The 21542-nt window shown below is 42.7% G+C and overlaps 1 protein-coding gene across 2 annotated transcripts in view; it reads right to left on the reverse strand.

Annotated features, from left to right (window-relative positions):
* The window catches only part of LOC110496297 (atrial natriuretic peptide receptor 1), a 122933-nt gene that overhangs the window by 44743 nt on the left and 56648 nt on the right, over nt 1–21542 (reverse strand). For both annotated transcript variants that reach the window (XM_036952864.1, XM_036952863.1), the window contains exon 6: nt 15814–15949. In XM_036952864.1, coding sequence (XP_036808759.1) covers nt 15814–15949 — 136 coding nt within the window. The remainder of the gene's footprint in view (nt 1–15813; nt 15950–21542) is intronic.

Consider the following 21542-nt stretch of genomic DNA (forward strand, 5'->3'; position numbering starts at 1 on the left):
ATACCTTTGTCTGTACATTATACCTTGAAGCTATTTTATCTCCCCCAGAATCCTCCTTTCACTCTCTGTTCCGGACGTTCTAGACGACCAATTCTCATAGCTTTTAGCCGTACCCTTATCCTACTCCTCCTCTGTTCCTCTGGTGATGTAGAGGTGAATCCAGGCCTTGCAGTGCATAGCTCCACTCCTATTCCCCAGGCGCTCTGTTTTGATGACTTCTGTAACCGTAATAGCCTTGGTTTCATGCATGCTAACATTAGAAGCATCCTCCCTAAGTTTGTTTTATTCACTGCTTTAGCACACTCTGCCAACCTAGCCGTGTCTGAATCCTGGCTTAGGAAGACCACCAAAAATTCTGAAATGTTCATCCCAAACTACAACATTTTCAGACAAGATAGAACTGCCAAAGGGGGCGGTGTTGCAATATACTGCAAAGATAGCCTGCAGAGTTCTGTCCTACTATCCAGGTCTGTACCCAAACAATTTGAACTTCTACTTTTAAAAATCTACCTCTATAAAACAAGTCTCTCACCGTTGCCGCCTGCTATAGACCACCCTCTGCCCCCAGCTGTGCTCTGGACACCATATGTGAACTGATTGCCCCCCACACTTCAGCGAGCAGGCCTTTCTAATCGACCTGGCCGGGGTATCCTGGAAGGATATTGATCTCATCCCGTCAGTAGAGGAGGCCTGGTTATTTTTTTTAAATGCCTTCCTAACCATCTTAAATAAGCATGCCCCATTCAAGAAATTTAGAACCAGGAACAGATATTGCCCTTGGTTCTCCCCAGACCTGACTGCCCTTAACCAACACAAAAACATCCTATGGCGTTCTGCATTAGCATCGAACAGCCCCCGTGATATGCAGCTGTTCAGTGAAGCTAGAAACCATTATACACAGGCAGTTAGAAAAGCCAAGGCTAGCTTTTTCAAGCAGAAATATGCTTCCTGCAACACTAACAGGGCGGCAGGGTAGCCTAGTGGTTAGAGCGTTGGACTAGTAACCGGAAGGTTGCAAGTTCAAACCCCTGAGCTGACAAGGTACAAATCTGTCGTTCTGCCCCTGAACAAGGCAGTTAACCCACTGTTCCCATGCCGTCATTGAAAATAAGAATTTGTTCTTAACTGTCTTGCTTAGTTAAATAATTTAAAAACTCAAAAAAGTTCTGGGACACTGTAAAGTCCATGGAGAATAAGAACACCTCCTCCCAGCTGCCCACTGCACTGAAGATAGGAAACACTGTCACCACTGATAAATCCACTCTAATTGAGAATTTCAATAAGCATTTTTCTACGGCTGGCCATGCTTTCCACCTGGCTACTCCTACCCCGGTCAACAGCACTGCACCCCCCACAGCAACTCGCCCAAGCCTTCCCCATTTCTCCTTCTCCCAAATCCAGTCAGCTGATGTTCTGAAAGAGCTGCAAAATCTGGACCCCTATAATCAGCCGGGCTAGACAATCTGGACCCTTTCTTTCTAAAATTATCTGCCGAAATTGTTGCCACCCCTATTACTAGCCTGTTCAACCTCTCTTTCGTGTCGTCTGAGATTCCCAAAGATTGGAAAGCAGCTGCGGTCATCCCCCTCTTCAAAGGGGGGGACACTCTTGACCCAAACTGCTACAGACCTATATCTATCCTACCCTGCCTTTCTAAGGTCTTCGAAAGCCAAGTCAACAAACAGATTACCGACCATTTCAAATCCAGACGAGCTTCAATGCCATACAATTCTCCTTCCGTGGCCTCCAGGTCATTTACAAAATAGCCTCCAATACCCTACTCAATAAATTGGATACAGTCTATCACAGTGCCATCCGTATTGTTACCAAAGCCCCATCCGTATTGTCACCAAAGCCCCATATACTACTGCGACCTGTACGCTCTCGTTGGCTGGCCCTCGCTTCATACTCGTCGCCAAACCCACTGGCTCCAGGTCATCTACAAGACCCTGCAAGGTAAAGTCCCCCCTTATCTCAGCTCGCTGGTCACCATAGCAGCACCAATCTGTAGCACGCACTCCAGCAGGTATATCTCTCTGGTCACCCCCAAAACCAATTCTTCCTTTGGCCGCCTCTCCTTCCAGTTCTTTGCTGCTAATAACTGGAACGAACTACAAAAATCTCTGAAACTGGAAACACTTATCTCCCTCACTAGCTTAATGCACCAGCTGTCAGAGCAGCTCACAGATTACTGCACCTGTACACAGCCCATCTATCATTTAGCCCAAACAACTACCTCTCCCCCTACTGTATTTAAATATTTTGCTCCTTTGCCCCCCATTATTTCTATCTCTACTTTGCACATTCTTCCACTGCAAATCTACCATTCCAGTGTTTTACTTACTATATTGTATTGTATTGTATATATTTTTTGCCTTTACCTCCCTTATTTCACCTCATTTACTCACATTGTATATATACTTATGTTTCTACTGTATTATTGACTGTATGTTTGTTTTACTCCATGTGTAACTCTGTGTTTTTGTATGTGTCGAACTGCTTTGCTTTATCTTGGCCAGGTCGCAATTGTAAATGAGAACTTGTTCTCAACTTGCCTACCTGGTTAAATAAAGGTGAAATAAAATCAAATAAATAAATGCACTCATGACTATCCTCTACGCACAAGAAAGCATAACACTGAAAGATTGTATTTGATAACTTAGCAAGTAATGTTGACAATAGATACTTTCAAATTATGCCCACCTGACCCAGTTTGCGATTTGTAAGGAACTGCTTTTGGCTTGCGAAAAAAACAACAGTAATTGTGTGATGGTGGGGATGCTGGGCTGTGTTCCAAACTAAAAGGAACAAGCTTGCGTGCAGCAGATCTGAAGCCAAATATGGTGATGAGAGGAAGCTCAGTAGCTGGCAGTGGGAGAAGATGGAGGGAGACTAATTTTGGCCGACATTTCGCAAATTTTCTCAGCGATTAAACATTTTATCTCAATTCATTTTTCTGTTCCCAAAACTAGAATCTATTATGACCAGAGTGGACTAAAATCTGTAGACTTTACCCTTTGCCAAAGTTTTTAAAAATTGCGTTATTTAGAAAGAGCACACGGGTGAATTGAGTTATTGCACATGCACACTTCTCATAGTAGGCGTTCCCCAACGGAAATATGCAAATACATACTAGAACGCACCAATAGGATCTCGCTAGCTCATGCTTGGCTCCGCCCACCTCCTTGTTTGTTCTGTGATTAATTTGCTCCCATTGGAAACAACTGTGGTCTATCTTGGGTTAGTTTAAAAAAAAATCTGTATTGACCATGCCTCCACAGCCAAAGTTCTGTGGTTTGCATGCCCTGCCGAAGGAGGGCATGCACCAGTAATGCTAGCGTGGTGTGCAACAACTGGTGGTGGTGAGCATAACCAGAGATATTGGTGTATAATGACCTCTGGTTTAACTTAGCTAACGACGTTAGACGTTATTGCTGGTCATGTAGCTAGGTACCTATCATTTGATAAAGCGAGGCAGGCTAACTACCGTTAGCTAGCGAGGCAGAATAGCTAATGTTTAGCTAACATTAGCATAGCTAGCTAGCTCGATAACTAGCTAGCTACCTCATTACAACTTAGTTAGGTCGTAACTTATTGTGTTTAATATAAGTTTACAGTTGAAGTCGGAAGTTTACATACACTTAGGTTGGCGTCATTAAAACTTGTTTTTCAACCACTCCACACATTTCTTGTTAACAAACTATAGTTTTGGCAAGTTGGTTAGGACATCTACTTTGTGCATCATACAAGTCATTTTTCCAACAATTGTTAACAGACAGATTATTTCACTTATAATTCACTGTATCACAATTCCAGTGCGTCAGAAGTTTACTTACACTAAGTTGACTGTGCCTTTAAACAGCTTGGAAAATTCTAGAAAATTATGTCATGGCTTCTGATAGGCTAATTGACATCATTTGAGTCAATTGGAGGTGTACCTATGGATGTATTGCAAGGCCTACCTTCAAACTCAGTGCCTCTTTGCTTGACATCTTGGGAAAATCAAAAGAAATCAGCCAAGACCTCAGAAAAAAAACCTCCACAAGTCTGGTTCATCCTTGGGAGCAATTTCCAAACGCCCGAAGGCACCACGTTCATGTGTACAAACAACAGTACGCAAGTATAAACACCATGGGACCACGCAGCTGTCATACCGCTCAGGAAGGAGACACGTTCTGTCTCCTAGAGATGAACGTACTTTGGTGTGAAAAGTGCAAATCAATCCCAGAACAACAGCAAAGGACCTTGTGAAGATGCTGGAGGAAACAAGTGCAAAAGTATCTATATCCACAGTAAAACGAGTCCTATATCGACATAACCTGAAAGGCCACTCAGCAAGGAAGAAGCCACCGCTCCAAAACCGCCATAAAGAAACAGACTACGGTTAGCAACTGCACATGGAGACAAAGATCGTACTTTTTGGAGAAATGTCCACTGGTCTGATGAATCAAAAATAGAACTGTTTGGCCATAATGACCATCGTTATGTTTGGAGGAAAAAGGGGGAGGCTTGCAAGCCGAAGAACACCATTCCAACCGTGAAGCACGGGGGTGGCAGCATCATGTTGTGGGGGTGCTTTGTTGCAGGAGGGACTGGTGCACTTCACAAAATAGATGGCATCATGAGGGATGGAAAATTATGTGGATATACTGAAGCAACATCTTAAGACATCAGTCAGGAAGTTAACGCTTGGTCACAAATGGGTCTTCCAAATGGACAATGACCCCAAGCATACTTCCAAAGTTGTGGCAAAATGGCTTAAGGACAACAAAGTCAAGGTATTGGAGTGGCCATCACAAAGCCCTGACCTCAATCCTATAGAAAATTTGTGGTCAGAACTGAAAAAGTGTGCGCGAGTCATAAGGCCTACAAACCTGATTCAGTTACACCAGCTCTGTCAGGAGAAATGGGCCAAAATTCACCCAACTTATTGTGGGAAGCTTGTGGGAGGTTACCCGAAACATTTGACCCAAGTTAAACAATTCAATGCATTTTTGAGTCTGATTAATATAGTGAATTAGAACCAACAAACCATAACTACATGACAAGCAGGAATCTAATCCAATCTTGAGCTACAATCAGTCTACATCTGTAAGCATTGAATTAGGGTTTCCACTAGTTGCCACAGCCACAAATTCTAAATTGTCTATATCATAAAATTCATGAAAACAAACATTTGCTTTTCGGTCATAATTTAAGGTTAGGGTTTGTCTAGCCGTGTCGAAAACCAGAACCAAAATGGGAAAAATTGCTAAATAGTGGTGGGAACCCGCTGTAAATCAGTAACGCCTCGCAACACGTCAAACCAATCAAATGTCTTGCTTGGGCGGAGCGCCAAAGGTGCTCACTAAATGAGTGTAGTAGGTGCAACAGTGCGTGAGGATGGCCAGGAAATCTCAAATTAAAACCTTGATTTTGTTTATAGAGCACACTTTTGGAAAAACATAATTCAGTTTTTCCTGCAGGTTTTCTTTCATTTTCCGCAATGCTGCAAACTAGCATTCGGGAAACTCTGCAAAATGTGTCCTACCCAGTCTGAAAACAGTGATGAACACACAGCGGTCAATTCAAACCGTTTTGGCTAATACAAAATTCTCCAGATCTCCAAGGGAGGTGTGACAACGACGTGATTTTGGAGGCATGACTACACAAGACTGGGATTAGGCACAAGGTTAGCAGTGTGGTTAAGGTTAGGGTTAAGGTTAGGGTTACCAGCAAGTGGAGGCTCAGCATCACGCAGACATGCCCTGGCTGTGAGCATTCCTGTAAATGGAACAGGGAGGAAACTTGAATGAAGTTAGTGACATCTGACCTGGTCAAAGGTCAAAACAGTTTCAAGTTTTGTCCCAATTGACCTTCATAACCTAGCCTGGTGGAACCAGCCTGATCGCTGCATTTACCATTATATTTCACATTACATATCATGACATCTGAAGTGAAATAGAAAGGTGAATGCAACGATCAGGTTGGTTCCACCATGCTAATCATAAACAAATTTGATAATGTATGTAACTTTGTGCTTTGTGTGTGTGTGTTTGTGTGTGACCAACCAGTATCTTTGATTAGGGGCCAGGAGCTGATCTACGCTGCCATGCGCATAAATGGGGCGCTGGCAAAGACCTCACCTCCAGCCTCACCTCTTGCCTGCTCACCAACGGTTGTCGATGGGGAGAACAGAGTTAGGTATGTTCAGTCTGATCTGTTCAAAAGTCAACATATCACCTGTTTGTGTGTCAGATATTACCTATCCTAACTGACATTGGTAATAGAACAGTGACTATGTGTGTATGTTTTCACAGAAACATGTATGGAGCCAGTACATGGAGACTTGCAAGATGATGTGATGATGTCCAGACTGACAGACGGGCTTGATACTGAGGTCTCTAAACAGAAAGAGACCTGGCACTCAGCATTAACATTTTACCAGACACAACTTTTACTTGTGTTGTCTTTTTTTAAATTGTTGAATTGAATGGTATCAGTCAATATAGGGAGGGAGGAACCCTGTGTATTCTGCAACAGGATCAGATAACCCCTGTTGTATACGAGACACCACACAGGAAGATATGACCACTGTTTGCCAAGGCAGCCCCATTACCACCAGACAAAATGCTGATAGACACAGTATCTGTATCGGCTGGGAATGACAATGGAACGACAATACTCCTATCAGCCGACACATGAAGGCAACCCAGCAGAGATGGCTTAAAATAACCTGTAGAACAGGAAGAGAGAGAGCGTCTTTCCTCCCACTACGTAGTCTCATACACACACACTCAGGACCCCAGGAAGAGTAGCAGCTAATGGGGATCCTAATAAAATACTAAATACTAAACATACAAACACACACTCTCTCTCTTTCTCTGTTACACACGTGCGTGGGGGGTGACTGCGGTAGGTCACTGGCTCTTGTGTGCCTTGGCCGGAGCAGACACGAAGTCCCTGAGGGACTGTGCTGTTCCCCTCAGTGAGTCAGTCAGGGGCAGACAGACTGCTGGTCAATACAATGGAAGAAAAATAGAATAGAGCTGAAGTTGGTGCTCTCCCCTCAGGCTGGAGCAGCCAATAGCTCCGACAGTTAGACACCTGTTAGACCCTTAGTCAAGATTTGCTGTACTACTCAGTGTCCGTCTCCATCTCTCTCTCTCTCTGTCGCTCTCACTCATCATTTTCTATCCTTCTGTCTCCTTTCTTCCCTCTATTTATCTCTTCCTCTCTCTCTCTCTCCCTACATGATGCTATTCCCTGTCAGCCACCAAACACAATGTACCCAATATAAGTCCTTCGAGGCGAACCGTCAATTTGACAATGCACCATACGACATCTTACAATCCAATCCTATCAAACACAGATATGAATCATGGGTGCTGTAACAGGCTGTCGCTGAATGTCGCCATCAGCCGCTGTGAGCTTATCTTCATGATGAAGAGAAGGCCCGCTGGTGAAGCGACGCAAACGGTGCCCAGTGACTCGTTAGGGAAGTTTGCATGATGACATCAAGAATAAAAGCAGAGATGAGAGCTCGGATAGGCCTCAAGTGAGAAAGATGGACTTTGGCATGACGAGTGAATCATTCCGTTGGGGTCAAGAGACCCTTGAGGGTAATTTGTAATCTTATTATTGTATTTTCTCGTTCTACGCAATCAAGTCATGGTTTACCTGTGAGGTGATTTGCAGGGCGGGCCCTGGGCATAAGCGACATAAGTGGTCACACAGGAACCCCGGCCGCTAGGGTCCCCCGGACCCCCCAAAAAACATTATATTATGTATACAGTGCATTCGGAAAGTTTTCAAACCCCTTGACTTTTTCCACATTTTGTTACGTTACAGCCTTACTTTTCCCCTCATCAATCTACACATAATACCCCATGATGACAAAGCAAAAACAGGTTTTAGACATTTTTGCAAATGCATAACAAAATAAACAACTGAAATATCACATTTACATAGGTATTCAGACGCTTTACTCAGTACATTGCACCGTTGGCAGCGATTACAGCCTCAAGTCTTCTTGGGTATGACGCTGCAAGCTGGGCACACCTGTATTTGGGGAGTTTCTCCCATTCTGCTCTGCAGATACTCGCAAGCTCTGTCAGGTCGGATGAGGAGTGTCGCTGCACAGCTATTTTCAGGTCTCTCCAGAGATGTTCTACCAGGTTCAAGTCCGGGCTCTGGCTGGGCCACTCAAGGACATTCAGAGACTTGTCCCAAAGCCACTCCTGCATTGTCTTGATTGTGTGCTTAGGGTCGCTGTCATGTTGGAAGGTGAACCTTAGCCCCAGTCTGAGGTACTCCACTGAAACATCTCAACAGCATGATGCCGCCATCACCATGCTTCACCGTAGAGATGGTGCCAGGTTTCCTCCAGACGTGATAGCTTGACATTCAGGCCAAAGAGTTCAATCTTGGTTTCATCAGACCAGAGAATTTTTTTTCTCATGGTCTGAGAGTCTTTAGGTACCTTTTGGCAAACTCCACGGGGGCTGTCATGTGCCTTTTGCTGAGGAGTGGCTTCTGTCTGGCCACTCTACCATAAAGGCCTGATTGGTGGAATGCTCTCCATCTCCACAGAGGACGTCTGAAGCATTAGCAGAGTGACCTTCAGGTTCTTTGTCACCTCCCTGACCAAGGCCCTTCTCCCCTGATTGCTCCAATTGGCTGGCCAGCCAGCTCTAGGAAGAGTCTTGGTGGTTCCAAACTTCTTCCATTTAAGAATGATGGAGGCCACTGTGTTCTTGGTGACCTTCAATGCTTCAAACATTTTTTGGTACCATTCCTAAGATCTGTGCCTCGACACAATCCTGCCTCGGAGCTCTACAGACAATTCCTTCGACTTCCTGGGTTGGTTTTTGCTCTGACATGCACTGTCAACTGGGGGTACTTATATAGACAGGTGTGTGCCTTTCCAAATTATGTCCAATCAATTGAATTTACCACAGGTGGACTCCAGTTGTATAAGAATGCTCATTGGAAACAGGATGCACCTGAGCTCAATTTCAAGACTCATAGCAAAGGGTCTGAATACTTATGTAAAAAAAGTATTTTATGTTTTCTCTAAAAACGTGTTTTTTCTTTGCCATTATGGGGTATTGTGTGTAGATTGATGAGGAAAAACATGAATTTAATATATTTTACAATAAGGCTGTAACGTAACAAAATGTGGAAAAAGTCAAGGGGTCTGAATACTTTCCGAATGCACTGTCTATTTTGTGGCAGACCAGGGGGGTTTGATCAAGACGTGTTCACAGAACAGACACAAGTGTGATACCTCAGTTTCAAGGGTGTTTATTTAAAACAATAAAGAAAAATATGGGGAATGCTGTCTCCTCTAGGGTAGAGCACCGAGCCCCTCGGTTCCAGTCACTGACAGTCACTCAATGTCAGCTAATATTTTTAGATTGTAAGTTAGTCTAGCCAGGTATCTAAACTTGTAGCAATCATGATCGAATTACCAACCGGGCAGGCAGGGTACATGTCCAGACGCCCTGACTTCCAGGGGGCCCACATTTATTTTGTTAGTTACTCTGACTCAGATATCATATTAACATGGCATAAGTCAAGGCAAAATATTTTGTAGAATAGCAGGAAATTTGCTTTAAAATGGCAAAAAGGTCTCGCCACCCTATGGTAAAATGTGTATAACTGCAGGAAATTAGTTATAAAATGGCTAAATCTTCTCACTGCCCCATGGACAAAATGTGTAGAATTGCAGCAAACTTGCTTTAAAACTGAAACATTTTCTCTACACTCCATGGCAAAATATGTAGATTTGCAGAAAATTAACTCTAAAACAAACAAACACATTCTCCGCTGTCAAGAAGGGGGTCACAAATGTCTTCAGTCCCTTCAGGATTTTCTCAGGATGTTTTTGTGAAATTTGCAGAAAAAAATGCTTGATGTTTTGCTGCATCAATTCTGACATTTTGCATGGCAATATTCAATGACTTTATTCAATTTGGAGCAGAAATGTGCTGACAAGGGAAAATGTTTTTGACGTGTAGCTTGATTGAAACATATTATACGGTATACAGTTGAAGTCGGAAGTTTACATACACTTAGGTTGGAGTCAATAAAACTTGTTTTTCAACCACCATAAATGTATTGTTAACAAATTATAGTTTTGGCAAGTCGGTTAGGACATCTACTTTGTGCATGACACAAGTAATTTTCCCAACAATTGTTAACAGACAGATTATTTCACTTATAATTCACTGTATCACAATTCCAGTGCGTCAGAAGTTTGGAAAAAAAACAGAAAATGATGTCATAGCTTTAGAAGCTTCTGATAGGCTAATTGACATAATTTGAGGCAATTGGAGGTGTACCTGTGGATGTATTTCAAGGCCTATCTTCAAACTCAGTGCCTCTTTGCTTGACATCATGGGAAATCAACAGAAATCAGCCAGGACCTCCACAAAAAGAAATGTAGACCTCCACAAGTCTGTTTCATCTTTGGGAGCAATTTTCAAACGCCTGAAGGTACCACGTTCATCTGCACAAACAGTAGTACGCAAGTATAAACACCATGGGACCACGCAGCCGTCACACCGCTCAGGAAGGAGACGCGTTCTGTCTCCTAGAGATTAACGTACTTTGGTGCGAAAAGTGCAGATCAATCCCAGAACAACAGCAAAGGACCTTGTGAAGATGCTGGAGGAAACGGGTACAAAAGTATCTATATCCACAGTAAAACGAGTCCTATATCGATATAACCTGAAAGGCTGCTCAGCAGGGAAGAAGCCACCGCTCCAAAACCGCCATAAAAAAGCCAGACTACGGTTTACAACTGCACATGGGGACAAAGATCGTACTTTTTGGAGAAATGTCCTCTGGTCTGATGAAACAAAAATAGAACTGTTTGGCCATAATGACCACCTTTATGTTTGGAGGAAAAAGGGGGAGGCTTGCAAGACGAAGAACACCATCCCAACCCGTGAAGCACGGGGGTGGCAGCATCATGTTGTGGTGGTGCTTTGCTGCAGGAGGGGCTGGTGTACTTCACAAAATAGATGGCATCATGAGGGATGGAAAATTATGTGGATATATTGAAGCACCATCTCAAGACATCAGTCAGGAAGTTAAAGCTTGGTCGCAAATGGGTCTTCCAAATGGACAATGACCTCTAGCATACTTCCAAAGTTGTGGCAAAATGGCTTAAGGACAACAAAGTCAAGGTATTGGAGTGGCCATCACAAAGCCCTGACCTCAATCCTATAGACAATTTGTGGTCAGAACTGAAAAAGCGTGTGCGAGCAAGTAGTCGTACAAACCTTACACCACCTCTGTCAGGAGGAATGGGCCAAAATTCACCCAACTTATTGTGGGAAGCTTGTGGGAGGCTACCCGAAACGTTCGACCCAAGTTAAACAATTTTACTACCAAATACTAATTGAGTGTATGTAAACTTCTGACCCACTGGGAATGTGCTGAAAGAAATAAAAGCTGAAATAAATCATTCTCTCTACTATTATTCTGACATTTCACGTTCTTAAAATAAAGTGGTGATCCTAACTGACCTAGGACAGGGCATTTATACTAGCATTAATTGTCAGGAATTGTGAAAAACTGAGTTTAAATTTATTTGGCTAAGGTGTATGTAAACTGTTGACTTCAACTGTATGTACGGTGGGTGATTGGTTGAAATTGAGAGCCCTTTTTTTGTACTGTGGTGATGGGTCCGTTTTATGCGATAATATTGCGATGCTTTGACTGTTTTATGTGGAAATAGTGTAGTGATTCGTCAAATTTGCAATGTCTCGCATAATATGCAGAAAATTGTTGATTTTGAAAAACATTATTGCATTCAAAGAATTGCAGAATCCTGGAGGGACTGTGTTTTGCCCCTATGTACGGGGACCCCCCCCAGAAAAAAAAAACATTTTGTTAGTGCCCCCAAAAGGCTGATAATTTTTTCTATAAGTGGACGTTTAGTGGCCAGCACACACATGCTCACGTTAGTTAAATATTTTTGTTTCACTGATTTAAAATCTTCACAAATACATGTGATTATACATCATGTGTGTGCTTGCGCTGCCATCTTTGATATTGAACATTCTTTAACTGCTTAAGTTGCTTCGCTGTATCATATCAATGCCTTTTGACCCTTTGATTAGCTGATGAGTGCTTATTGGAGACAGCAAGAGGTGCTTGTGAGTTCTCTACAGTGGTCAGTGTAATTAGTTTTAGAGGTAAGGGGACGGGTGGGTAGTCGGTTTGTGGGTTAGGTTGTTGTTATGGAGACATGGAATGGCAACGGGTGGTCTTTTGTGCAGAGCAGGTAGCGCATTGTGAGTAGTAGACTAACATTTCAGCGTTTAAAAGCACTGACAGTGTGTGGTCACTGCAGGTCTCCAATTACTGCACTTTAATTTATTTTAGCATATTTTATGCATATTTAAGCACTTTGAAGTGCGTCATTACATTGTAATCACACGGAGAATGCCTAGGTAACAGGATTACTCTATTTAGAATTTACCCAATTACAGCTTATTCTGAAAGTTTTCAGACCCCTTCACTTTGTCCACATTTTCTTACATTACAACCTTATTTTAAAATGTATTAAATATTTTTTTCTCTCATCAATCTACACACAATACCCCATAATGACAAAAATAAAAACGTTTTTTTTTTAAACAAGAGAAATACCTTTTTTACATAAGTATTCAGACCCTTTGATATGAGACTCGCAATTTTGCTCAGGTGCATCTTGTTTCCATTGATCATCCTTGAGATGTTTCTACAACTTCATTGGCGTCAACCTTTGGTAATTTCAATTGATTGGACATGATTTGGAAAGGTTCACCTGTCTATATAAGATCCAACAGTTGACAGTGCATGTCAGAGCAAAAACCATGCCAGACAGGATTGTGTCTGAGGAAGTGTACCAAAACATTTCTCCAGCATTGAAGGTCCCCAAGAACACAGTGACCTCCATCATTCTTAAATGGAAGAAGATTGGAACCACCAAGACTCTCTTAGAGCTGGCCTCCCGGCCAAACTGAGCAATCAGGGGAGAAGGGCCATGGTCAGGGAGGTGACCAAGAACCCGACAGAGCTCCAGAGTTCCTCTGTGGAGATGGGAGAACCTTCCAGTAGGACAACCATCTCTGCAGCACTCCACCAATCAGGCCTTTATGGTAGAGTAGCCAGACAGAAGCCACTCCTCAGTAAAAGGCACAGCACAGCACGCTTGGAGTTTGCCAAAATGTACATAAAGGACTCTTAGACCATCAGATACAAGTCTGATGAAATCAAGATTGAAATTAAGGATTTTTTTGGTTGCTATTTTTTCATTAATGTTTACCCCTTTAACTCCCCAATTGGTAGTTACAGTCATCTCATCGCTGCAACTCCTGTACGGACTTAGGAGGCAAAGGTCGAGAGCCATGCGTCCTCCGAAACACGAACCAACCAAGCCGCACTGCTTCTTGACACAATGCCCACTTAACCTGGAAGCCAGCCACACCAATGTGTCGGAGGAAACACTGTACACCTGGCGACCGTGTCAGCGTGCATATGCCCGGCCCTCCAGGAATCGCTAGAGCGTGATGGGACAAGGACATCTCTGCCGGCCAAACCCTCCTCTAACCCGGACAATGCTGGGCCAATTGTACGCTGCCCCATGGGTCTCCCGGTTGTGGGCTGCGACAGAGCCTGGACTTGAACTAGGATCTCTAGTTGCACAGATAGCAACTGCGATGCAGTGCCTTAGACCACTGCGCCACTCGGGAGGCAAGATGTAACTATTTGGCCTGAATGCCAAGGGTCACGTCTGGAGGAAACCAGGCATGGCAGTAATACGGCATGGCAGTAATACGGTCACCATAAAATCCATAGGTAGAGCTCTTTTAGGTTCTAACAGTATACAGATGATAGGTGACCTTTTCTGTCCAATGAACAGGCCTTAAATTCAGCAAAAGTCACTTCAAATGGACGATATGGCACTACTCAAAACAAGTTTGGAATATTGTATTGGTACGGGCATTGTGCGTGTGTATACAGTGCCTTGCGAAAGTATTCGGCCCCCTTGAATTTTGCGACCTTTTGCCACATTTCAGGCTTCAAACATAAAGATATAAAACTGTATTTTTTGTGAAGAATCAACAACAAGTGGGACACAATCATGAAGTGGAACGACATTTATTGGATATTTCAAACTTTTTTAACAAATCAAAAACTGAGAAATTGGGCGTGCAAAATTATTCAGCCCCCTTAAGTTAATACTTTGTGGCGCCACCTTTTGCTGCGATTACAGCTGTAAGTCGCTTGGGGTATGTCTCTATCAGTTTTGCACATCGAGAGACTGACATTTTTTCCCATTCCTCCTTGCAAAACAGCTCGAGCTCAGTGAGGTTGGATGGAGAGCATTTGTGAACAGCAGTTTTCAGTTCTTTCCACAGATTCTCGATTGGATTCAGGTCTGGACTTTGACTTGGCCATTCTAACACCTGGATATGTTTATTTTTGAACCATTCCATTGTAGATCAAATCAAATCAAATCAAATTTATTTTATATAGCCCTTCGTACATCAGCTGATATCTCAAAGTGCTGTACAGAAACCCAGCCTAAAATTTTGCTTTATGCTTTGGATCATTGTCTTGTTGGAAGACAAATCTCCGTCCCAGTCTCAGGTCTTTTGCAGACTCCATCAGGTTTTCTTCCAGAATGGTCCTGTATTTGGCTCCATCCATCTTCCCATCAATTTGAACCATCTTCCCTGTCCCTGCTGAAGAAAAGCAGGCCCAAACCATGATGCTGCCACCACCATGTTTGACAGTGGGGATGGTGTGTTCAGGGTGATGAGCTGTGTTGCTTTTACGCCAAACATAACGTTTTGCATTGTTGCCAAAAAGTTCAATTTTGGTTTCATCTGACCAGAGCACCTTCTTCCACATGTTTGGTGTGTCTCCCAGCTGGCTTGTGGCAAACTTTAAACAACACTTTTTATGGATATCTTTAAGAAATGGCTTTGTTCTTGCCACTCTTCCATAAAGGCCAGATTTGTGCAATATACGACTGATTGTTGTCCTATGGACAGAGTCTCCCACCTCAGCTGTAGATCTCTGCAGTTCATCCAGAGTGATCATGGGCCTCTTGGCTGCGTCTCTGATCAGTCTTCTCCTTGTATGAGCTGAAAGTTTAGAGGGACGGCCAGGTCTTGGTAGATTTGCAGTGGTCTGATACTCCTTCCATTTCAATTTTATCGCTTGCACAGTGCTCCTTGGGATGTTTAAAGCTTGGGAAATCTTTTTGTATCCAAATCCGGCTTTAAACTTCTTCACAACAGTATCTCGGACCTGCCTGGTGTGTTCCTTGTTCTTCATGATACTCTCTGCGCTTTTAACGGACCTCTGAGACTATCACAGTGCAGGTGCATTTATACGGAGACTTGATTACACACAGGTGGATTGTATTTATCATCATTAGTCATTTAGGTCAACATTGGATCATTCAGAGATCCTCACTGAACTTCTGGAGAGAGTTTGCTGCACTGAAAGTAAAGGGGCTGAATAATTTTGCACGCCCAATTTTTCAGTTTTTGATTTGTTAAAAAAGTTTGAAATATCCAATAAATGTCATTCCACTTCATGATTGTGTCCCACTTGTTGTTGATTCTTCACAAAAACAGACAGTTTTATATCTTTATGTTTGAAGCCTGAAATGTGGCAAAAGGCCGCAAAGTTCAAGGGGGCCGAATACTTTCGCAAGGCACTGTATCTGCATTGACTCACCATGTTACGTGTGGTTCCACATCCTCTGTGTGTGTGTGTGTTCGTGCGCACACATGTGTGTGTGTATCTGCAATGACTCACCATGGTACGTGCGATTCCACATCCTCTTGGTGACGGTGTCCCCTCGCGGCCGGCCCCCTGCCTCTGTCATGGTCTCATTCAGGGCCTGAGAGTAAAGCATCACGCCGTCATAGAATCCTCCTGCTATCAGGTTCATCTAGTTGAGAGAATGCCAAGGGAGTGCAAAGTTGTCATCAAGGCAAAGTGTGGCTATTTGAAGAATCTCAAATATAAGATGTATTTTGACACTTTTTTTGGTGACTACACGATTCCATGTGTGTTATTTCATAGTTTTGATGTCTTCACTATTATTCTACAATGTAGAAAATATTAAAACTAATGTAAAAACCCATGAATGAGTAGTGTTCTAAAACTTTTGAGTGGTAGTGTATACAGATAAATAAATACATACAAATGAAATGGAAGGCATTTGAACCAACTCTGGCACAAAGAGAAGATTCAAGTGTGAGACAGGCCTACACAATATATAAGTGCCATTTGCCATATAGGAGCTAAAGATTTTTTATAATTGAATTATAAGTCACCATTTTTCTTTTATTCCAGGCTTTATCAAAAAATTCCACAAATGGAAATACACAATGGACAAAAAAACATTGCCGTTTTTCCTCATCGCTCAGCCACATAATGCCAGGGTAAATCTGGTGGATTTTCTAGAATAAGGACAAGCATATATCGTGGTAGAAAAGGGAATAAAACTCATTTCAGCCTCTATTTATTTGAGGTCACAATGTTGTTGTTTTTTTTTTACCTTTATTTAACTAGGCAAGTCAGTTAAGAACAAATTCTTATTTTCAATGACAGCCTAGGAACAGTGGGTTAACTGCCTTGTTCAGGGGAAGAACGACAGATTTTTACCTTGTCAGCTCGGGGATTCAATATTGTAACCTTTCGGTTACAAGTTCAACGCTCTAACCAATAGCTACATAATCTTTCCTCTTCTATTTCACCATTATACCAACCTGTTTCAACGCCCATCAGCAATTTCCCTGATTTTACCTGTGCACATAGCGATATCTTCCTTTTAGGTAGGTTATACATAATATATCTCCCACATATACACTACATGACCAAAAGTATGTGGACACCTGCTCGTCAAACATCTCATTCTAAAATCATGGGCACTAATATGGAGTTGGTCCCCCTTTCGCTGCTATAACAGCCTCCACTCTTCTGGGAAGGCAAGATGTTGCAGGGACTTGCTTCCATTCAGCCACAAGAGCATTAGTGAGGTCGGCATGGATGTTGGGTGATTAGGCCTGGCTCGCAGTCTGCGCTCCAATTCATCCCAAAGGTGTACGATGGGGTTGAAGTCAGGGCTCTGTGCAGGCCAGTCAAGTTCTTCCACACCGATCTCGACAAACCATTTCTCGCTTTGTGCATGGGGGTATTGTCATTCTGAAACAAGAAAGGCCTTCCCCAAACTGTTGCCACAAAGTTGGAAGCACATAATTGTCTAGAATGTCATTGTATGCTGTAGCAATAAGATTTCCCTTTACTGGAACTAAAGGGCCCTGATAAACAGCCCCAGACCATTATTCCTCATCCACCAAACTTTACAGTTGGCACTATGCATTGGGGCAGGTAGCGTTCTCCTGGCATTCACCAAACCCAGAATTGTCCGTCAGACTGCCAGATGGTGAAGCTTGAGTCATCATTCCAGAGAACGCGTTTTCACTGCTTCAGAGTCCAATGGCAGCAAGCTTCACACCACTCCAGCCGAATCCACAAATTTGAAGGGATGTCCACATACTTTTGTATATACAGTGTATTTACATGTTTGTGTGTGAGAGTGTGTGTGAGTGAGTCAAACACACGCCTGCATGTGAGTCTGTGTTCGTAGAGGTCAAGCTGAAATAGGGATTTCCTGAACCTGAATGTAACTGTGTAACTATAACTATTATAGAATGCTTAGCACAGGCTCATAAGTCCTTTATTTGTTTGTGTTAGAGACCAGACTAGGAGTTGGGATTTACACGTGTGGCCAAACTGGCCATATATCCACATCACTCAGACATGGAGAAACAGATTATATTCCCCTGTGGTTAGAACTGTCTAACCTCCCACTGTGGACATGGGACATCTGGAGAAGCCCTGCAAATTAACCTTGAGAGATGCTTCAAATGGTCCACTGGAATATCCTCTGAGTACCTTCCAATCTTTCAGTGAATCATCATTCATGCAACAACAAAAGAAATTGGGAAAACAATATCATTTTTCATTTCTCAGAGAAAGAGATTTTGTTCAACAAGCAATATTTTTTGTTCCTAAAAAGATAGGGGTCAAATTTATTGCCAACCCTGTTTTCAATACCTTTCAATACCTCACATTGCGAGGAAAACGGCACTGAACGTTTTTCTAAAATGTTTTATGAGAATGGAGATCCTTGATATCCTTCATCTGCACTTATGGACTACCTTCTTCAGTTCAAACCACAGGTTTCCAATGGGGTTCAAGTCCGGAGACTGAGATGTCCTTTGCAATATGTTGATTTTGTGGTCATTTAACAATTTCTTTGTGGATTTTGATGTGTGCGTGGGGTTATTATCTGGAAGATCCACTTGTCTACAAGTTTCAGCCTCATGGGAGAGGCAAATAGGTTTTTGGCTAAAATGTCCTGGTACTGGGTAAAGTTCATGATGCCGTTGACCCTAACAAGGGCCCCAGGACCAGTGGAAGCAAAATAGCCCCATAACATCAAAGATCCACCACCATATTTTACAGTTGTTCCTTTTCTGCTTATGCATCATTAGTTCGACGTCAAACCCACCACTGGTATGAATTCTTTTTGTATTACATGTTAAACTAAATCTATTCCTTTTGGCAAGTGTATTTGTGTAAAAATAATATCATAAAAAAAAAACATTTGGATCATACAAAGGCTTAGGTTGTCCAAAACAGTGGCCAGGTGGATTCATTCAAGTCTTTGCGTTACAGCCTGAATTCAAAATGCATTAAATGTATATTTCTTCTCACCCATCTACACACAATATCCCATAATGACAAAGTGAAAACATGTTTTAGAAACGTTTGCAAATTAAAAGAAAATGAAATACAGAAATCTCATTTACATAAGTATTCACACTCCTGAGTCAATACATATTGCAAATCACCTTTGGCAGCGATTACAGCTGTGAGTTGTTTTGAGTAAGTCTCTAACAGCATTGCACACCCGGATTGCACAATATTTGCCCATTATTCTTTAAGCTCTGTCAAATCCTTTCTTGACCGGGCTTTCCGAGTGGCGCAGTGGTCTAAGGCACTGCATCGCAGTGCTTGAGGTGTCACTACAGCTCCGGGTTCGGTCCTGGCTGTGACTGGGAGTCCCATAGGGTGGTGCACAATTGGCCCACCGTCATCTGGGTTAGGGGAGGGTTTGGCTGGGGCAATTTACTTGGCTCATTGTTCTTCTATCGACTCCTTATGGTGGGCCAGGTGCCTGCAGGCTGACTTCGGTTGTCAGTTGGAACAGTGTTTCCTCCGACAGGTGGGTGTTAAGGAGTGTGGTGTGGCAGGTCATGTTTCAGAGGATGCATGACTCGACCTTTGCCTCTCCTAAGCCAATTGGGGAGTTGCAGTGATGAAACAAGATAGTAATTGGGGAGAAAAAGGGGGTACATTTTTTTTTATTGATCATTGCTAGAAAGCCATTTTCAAGTCTTACCATAGATTTTCAAGCCGATTTAAGTCAAAACTGTAACGAAGCCTTTCAGGAACATTCAATATTGTCTTGGTAAGCAACTCCAGTGTATATTTGGGTTATTGTCCTGCTGAAAGTGTCTGTTGAAAAGCAGACTGAGCCATGTTGTCCTATATATGTGCTTAGCAAGCAAAATAAGTACATTTTTATTGTAAAAAACTCCATAGTCCCTGCCAATGACAAGCATACCCATAACATGATGCAGCCACCATCATGCTTGAAAATATGAAGAGTGGTACTCAATTATGTGTTGAGTTGGATTTGCCCTAAACATACCGCTTTGTATCCATGACAAAGTTAATTTCTTTGCCACATTTTTTGCAGTTTTACTTTAGTGCCTCAGTGTTCTCCTATCACAGCCATTAAACTCTAACTGTTTTAAAGTCACCATTGGCCTCATGGTGAAATCCCTGAGCGGTTTCCTTCCTCTCGGGCAACTGAGGAAAGACGTCGGTATTTTTGTAGTGACAGGGTGTATTGATACACCATCCAAAGTCTAATTAATAACATCACCATGCTCAAAGGGATATTCCATGTCTGCTTTTTAAAATCTTTTACCCATCTACCAATAAATGCCCTTCATTGCGAGGCATTGAAAAACCGCGCTGGTTTTTGTGGTTGAATCTGTTCTTGAAATTCACTGCTCGGCTGAGGGACCTTCACAGATAATTGTATGTGTGGGGTACAATCAAGGTAAGACCCAAGTGCGGACCGTGTGAAGTAACAATGTTTATTGCAACCACAGGGACAGGCAAATGACAGGTCAAGGCAGGCAGGGGTCGATAATCCAGAGTAGTGGGACCAAGGTACAGGACGGCAGGCAGGCTCAGGGTCAGAGACAGGCAGTGGTCAGGCGAGCGGGTACAGGGTCAGGACAGGCAAAGGTCAAAAACCATGAGGACGAGAAAAAGAGAGACTAGGGAAACGCTGGAGCTGATACAAAAAACGCTGGTTGACTTGACAAACAAGACAAACTGGCAACAGACAGACAGAAAACACAGGTATAAATACCCAGGGGAAAAGCAGGGGAAGATGGATGACACCTGGAGGGGGGGTGGAGAAAAGCACAAGGACAGGTGAAACAGATCAGGGCGTGACAGGTAAAGAGACGAGGTAGCCGTACATTTCTTTTAATGAATTAGTAAAATTGTCTAAAAACAAAATTCCACTTTGAAATTATGGGTTATTGTGTGTAGGCCAGTGAAACAAAATGTCTATTGATTTTAAATTCAGGCTGTAACACAACAAAATGTGGGGAAAGTAGCCCAGCGTCGTCAAGGGCATTGAGGGGTGTGAATACTTTATAAAGGCATTGTATAGCTCAGTATTTGTATTTATTATTTTTTTTGTACAGTCTTTTTTGCTCATCTTTATAAAGGGTGCCAATAAATCTGGACCTGACCGTATGTCCATCCATCCTCCCACCAACCTGGCAGCAAACCTTAAAAAACAAGCAATGTTAACTAAAACATTGTCCACAAACTACATACCCACCCACCCATTCAACCAATGATTCATTCACACATTACTCAAACATAAGCAAACATGATGCTTATTTAGTCAGTTCTCTCCTCTGTATGTTTAAATTGGTCTTTTACTCTGAACACCTGGTGTGTTTTTAATAAGTACATTTTTGTGACTCATGTTGCGGTAGGTATTTTGACAGATGCTCTCATTGTTGCCCACAGGTACCAAGGGATGAAGATGTGAAGGAGTTTAATGATAAAACTATCTCCAAAGCATGCAGCGGTAGTTGTAGGGGTGAGGAAAATAACTTCTGATATGTGCATTTAAAGATTTTGGGGGGGGTGAAAGGCTTAGGTTGTCAAAAACAGTGCTCATTCAAGCCCAGTACAGACACACGGAAGAGAGAAAAATAAAGCTTGGGATATGGAAAGAGCTGAACAGAGAGATATCAGAGTAGCAGACATTGTTCATTGGCAAAAGATAGACTGACAGACGGACGGACAGACAGACAGACAAAAGCCCAATTCATGTTAGAAAAGGCAAGTATTGTCCTGGTGGGTCGCAG

This window comes from Oncorhynchus mykiss, chromosome 18 (assembly GCF_013265735.2).
Source record: "Oncorhynchus mykiss isolate Arlee chromosome 18, USDA_OmykA_1.1, whole genome shotgun sequence".
NCBI classification, from domain to species: domain Eukaryota; kingdom Metazoa; phylum Chordata; class Actinopteri; order Salmoniformes; family Salmonidae; genus Oncorhynchus; species Oncorhynchus mykiss.